The sequence below is a fragment of the Echinops telfairi genome, unplaced genomic scaffold, assembly GCF_000313985.2.
Source record: "Echinops telfairi isolate 266 unplaced genomic scaffold, ASM31398v2 ScPeMD7_7458;HRSCAF=8496, whole genome shotgun sequence".
Taxonomy (NCBI): Eukaryota; Metazoa; Chordata; class Mammalia; order Afrosoricida; family Tenrecidae; genus Echinops; species Echinops telfairi.
In genome coordinates this window covers 50,043,949-50,048,151 of record NW_022111358.1, presented here as the reverse complement: position 1 = coordinate 50,048,151, position 4,203 = coordinate 50,043,949, and the positions used below count along the sequence as shown (strand labels likewise).

Below are 4,203 nucleotides of genomic sequence, written 5' to 3'. Positions count from 1 at the left end.
CTCTGGGGTGGAGGGTGTGGGGAGTCCAGCCCGGGGGCCCCACAGCTGACGGCCCTAGCCAGGCCATGCTTGCTGGGACAGAGCTGTGCTCCCACTGGGCCACTCTGATGTCCTCCTCCAAGACCAGGCCCTTCTTGCAGGTGATGAGGCAGGTGTCTTCCTGGTCCACCACCCGAGGGGCCTGGGGGGGCTGCCCAGACAGGTACGTGGAATCTGGTGGGTGCTGGTGTCCTGAGTCCCCCTCCTCATGTGCTTGGGGACTGGCAGCAGGTCCGGAAGTGTGGCCATGGGAGGCACCCCCACTGGAGCCCCCACCAGCTAACAGGACCAGCAGGGGTCGTCCTGGCCGAGGAGGCCAAGGGCTTGAATGTGGCCATTGAACCCGGACATGAGGAGCAGTGGCCCAGCCTGTGTGTGCTCGGAGCTCATGCCGAGGGAGGGTGCCAGTCAGGGCATCTCTGTCCACAGGCCAAGGGCAGCTCTGCCCACTTGCCGCCTGGAGCTGGGCCGGGGGCATGCCACGCACCAGGTCTGGACAGCCACGGTCCCTGGGGCCTCCTGAGGGTGTGGCCAGGGCAGTTACGACGCTGCCACCAGCTCTGCCGGCCTGGGCTTTGTCTTGACGGGGGCTTTTTCTGTGGAGGGAGGAGAAGGGGAGGCAGCTAGCCGACAGACCACCTGCCACAGGCTCAGCAGGGCCCCACAGGCGGCCCCAGGCCCGTCATCCCCAGAGACCCTTGGTGGGTGTCACTGCCAGCTTTGGGCTGGGCCGAGAGCCGGCTGCAGAGTGGAAGGCAGAGTGTGGCAGCCCTTAGAGTCTGCCTGGGAGGGGCTGAGGGGGAGCTGGGGTGGGGCCCTCTTGGGCCTGTGAGGAAGAGGAAGAGGCCAGATGAAGCAGAAGGGGCAGAGAGGCAGGACGGTCATCGATGGACAGGCCTGCCTGGGGGCTTAGTCACCCAGGCTATGATGACATTCGGCCTGCCTCTGTGGGCGGGCCCACCTCCCCCAGGCCTCCCAGACCCCCGACCCCCCAGCTGTTATACCCCTCTATGTGAGTCACTTACTCCAGGTGGGAAGAGTACCCACTGTCTCCCCACCGGCCAGAAGCACCTGGTTCTACCCACTGTTCCTTGAGTGTCCAGACCTGAGAGGAGATGCGAGGGCGGGCGCACCTGGATTTTTGTCCGGCAGGGGCTCTGTGGGGACCTCTGGCAGCTCTATCTGCTCCTGGGAGAATCAGACAGGGAGACTGAGAGCTGCCCTTCGCGGTCGCAGGCTCCACCCACAACAGGTTCCGCCCACCATGACTATCTGCCACGCCCCTCGGGGGCGGGGTTTGTGTGTGGGAGGGTGGCCATGGGGAGGAGCTCCTCGGTGCCCCTGTTCTTCAGCATCCCCCAGCTCACCGGGCCCTGGGGGGCAGGTGGCCAACCAGAACAGGGGGCCCTGGAGACCTATGGACGGTGTACGGTCAGAGGGCAGTCTGGACATGGGGGCAAGGGGACACAGGAGGCCCTGAGCATAAGTCAGTCCCTCAGCAGGGCCGGCTGGAGGGGGCCTAGGTGGTCAGCCTGGCGTGTGCCAGTGAGCCCCCACCTGAGTGATGGCATCCAGCTCTGCCAAGATGGCGTCTTCGTCCTCCTGCGTGAAGCTGCCCGCCAGCAACTCATCTATTTGCTGCAGAGACAGTGCCACCGTGAGGGGCGTGTGGGCCCACTCCAAGGGTCAGGAGACGTGGCATCGGGTCCCCCCACTCCCGACCATGGCCCACCTACCCGCTGGTACTCCACAGCATCCTGCGTCTCGTCCAGGATTCGCTCCACCTCCTCCAGCGACATCACCTGGGCAGCCGGGAGGAAGCTGCTCAGGCCAGGCCCCGGAACACCCTGACTCCTCGGATGACCCCAGCAGCAGGGAGTGGGAGTGCAGGGGCCACCCGCCGCCCGCCCCACAGATCCACCTGGTGCATCTTGTGTAGACAGTCGTTCCCAAACTGCAGCCCTTCCATCACCTTCATCTCAATCTGAGTGAACTCGATGCTCTGCACCTGGGGGACAAGGGGCATGAGGCTCCACCCAGCTCCGCCCTTCCCCTCCCCACTGCTGGAGGCGGGGCAGCAGGGAAGAGAGGGTCCAGGAGACTGGAGGACACAGGGTGGCTAAGCTCCCGGTAGGACGTTCAGCAGGGCCTTGAATGTTGCTGCGGCCACCTGGGTGACTCTCACCCCATGGCCACGGAAAGCCCCTGCCAGCAAGTGCTGCCTGCAGACCACAGCCCGCCCGCCTACCATGGTCTCCAGGCTGGTGATCTGGTTCTCCGTCTTGTCCAGCAGCTGCTCCCGGTACCGCTTCTTCTTGAGCAGCAGCCTGGCCCGCCTGCAGGGGCGACCAGAGGTCGGTGAGCAGCCCCCACATACAGCCCTTCCTCTTACCAGCCCCTGCCCCTCCCCAGCTCACTCTTTCTTGCCGTCCCGCAGGAGCTGTCTGGCGATGGCGCGCTCTCGCTCCAGCTGCTGGGTGATCCTCTTCTGGTACTGCCGCAGCTTGTCCCTCTGCTGCTTCAGTTGCTGGAGGGGGCGGCGGGGGCAGGGAAGGGCAATGGGAGCGGGTATAGAGGCTTAGACCTAAGGGTCACCTGGCTCTGCCCCGGCCAGGGGATGTGCATTCACAGGAGCGAAGAGAATCAGAGACGCAGAAACAATGAAACCCAGGGGACCAGAGACCAGAAGAACGAGCTGGTGCCTGGCCACCCCTGCCAACGGCTTTGAAGGGAGTCCCATGCGAGGTCCTGGGACGGCGAGGGTGAGAGGTGGAGCAGAAACCACACGCATAAAGGACCAGCCTGGGGGCCCCTTCAGGTCTGAAACAGAACTTGGCCCTTGGTTCCCTCTCGGGCCAAACAACAGGTGTGTAAGGGGGATGGTGACACCAGGGAGGTGTGCACACCTTACAAGATCACACCAACTGAGGTGCAAAGGGCTGCACTGACCCAGGACCTGGTTCAGAAGTGTCAGGAGAGGCGCAGGGGCGGACTAGGGGCACACGGGGAGGAAGCAGGACAGGTGATGGTGGGTCAGAGATGGCACGAACTCTCTGAGCTGTTGGATGGAAAACTGCACCCAACTTGCACTGAAAAGTCCACGGTGAACAAAGGCCCCCCTGGGCCCCTAGGGGAGGGGATGCTTTTGATCCACCCCTGCCCACCCCTACCCCCGTTTCTCGCTGAGAAGATACACAGCAAAACACATGAACACATGGCCATTTAGTGTCTTCACAGCCCGGGGAGGACGATGGGTGAAGCCCCCCACCCAAGCACGCCCACCTCCAGCAGCGTGGCCAGCTTCATGCTACTGAAGATCAGCAACCAGAGTGACTACTCGGGTGTTCCCAGGGCCTGGAGGAAATGATTCCAGGAGAGCGGGACCTCTGCCTGAGGGGGTAACGGTCCTGCCAAGTTTGGGGAATGGGAACACCGAGTGTGGGCGCCTGCCCAGGCCCAAGTCCGAGTCCACAGCTCCTATAGGACCAGTGCAGTCCCAAAGGGGGCCTGTTACGGGAGAAGGGCGAGGCACGCTGGCCCTGCAAAGAGGACCCTCTCCGTGGGCACCCTATGGGGCAGCTAGCTCTACCCTGTCCTACAAGGTGGCCGAGTGGGAAGGGCTGACGGCAACGGTGGGTTGGTGGAACGGAGCCCCGGTGGCGCCGACAATTGAGCGCCTGGCTGCTAACCCCAAGGTTGGAGCCCACCCAGAGGGCCGGGCGTGGGAAAGACCTGGCGGGCTACCCCGTAGGGTTGATTCCCACCACCGCACACTCAGACCCACCGGGTGGCCGGAGCCGGAACCCTGAGGTCACCCACCCCAGCCCTGTCTCCCTCCCCGTCCCCGTCCCGGCACACCTCCCGCCGGCAGGCCCTGTCTCCAGGCTCCAGCTCCCCAGGGGCCAGCTCCCATTCTCCAGGCCCCCGCCCCCCGGGAGGTGCCCGGGACGCCCGTCCCAGCAGCGCCGTGACCGGAGACCGGACGGGGAGGCCAGCCCCGGGGCGATCGAGCCGCGGCGAGCAGGCAGGCGGGGGAGCCCCGGGGCGCCGCGTGACCTTGAGCACTGCCTCTCCGAGCCTCAGTTTCCCCGCCGCCGCCCCGCCCGCCGAACCCCGACTCTCGGCGCGGCCGCGCTCTCACCAGGATGGCCTTGTCCTGCTCGG

General features: G+C 65.2%; 1 protein-coding gene across 1 annotated transcript in view; it reads right to left on the bottom strand.

Annotated features, from left to right (window-relative positions):
- Positions 1-6: 6 nt before the first annotated feature.
- Positions 7-4,203, bottom strand: part of CHMP6 (charged multivesicular body protein 6) — a 7,715-nt gene continuing 3,518 nt past the window's right edge. Inside the window, exons 3-10 of the mRNA XM_045299522.1 lie at positions 4,181-4,198; positions 2,457-2,566; positions 2,288-2,375; positions 1,961-2,047; positions 1,776-1,841; positions 1,597-1,677; positions 1,173-1,227; positions 7-635 (exon numbers count right to left, since the gene is read on the bottom strand). Coding sequence (XP_045155457.1) covers positions 580-635; positions 1,173-1,227; positions 1,597-1,677; positions 1,776-1,841; positions 1,961-2,047; positions 2,288-2,375; positions 2,457-2,566; positions 4,181-4,198 — 561 coding nt within the window. The 3' untranslated portion in view covers positions 7-579. The remainder of the gene's footprint in view (positions 636-1,172; positions 1,228-1,596; positions 1,678-1,775; positions 1,842-1,960; positions 2,048-2,287; positions 2,376-2,456; positions 2,567-4,180; positions 4,199-4,203) is intronic.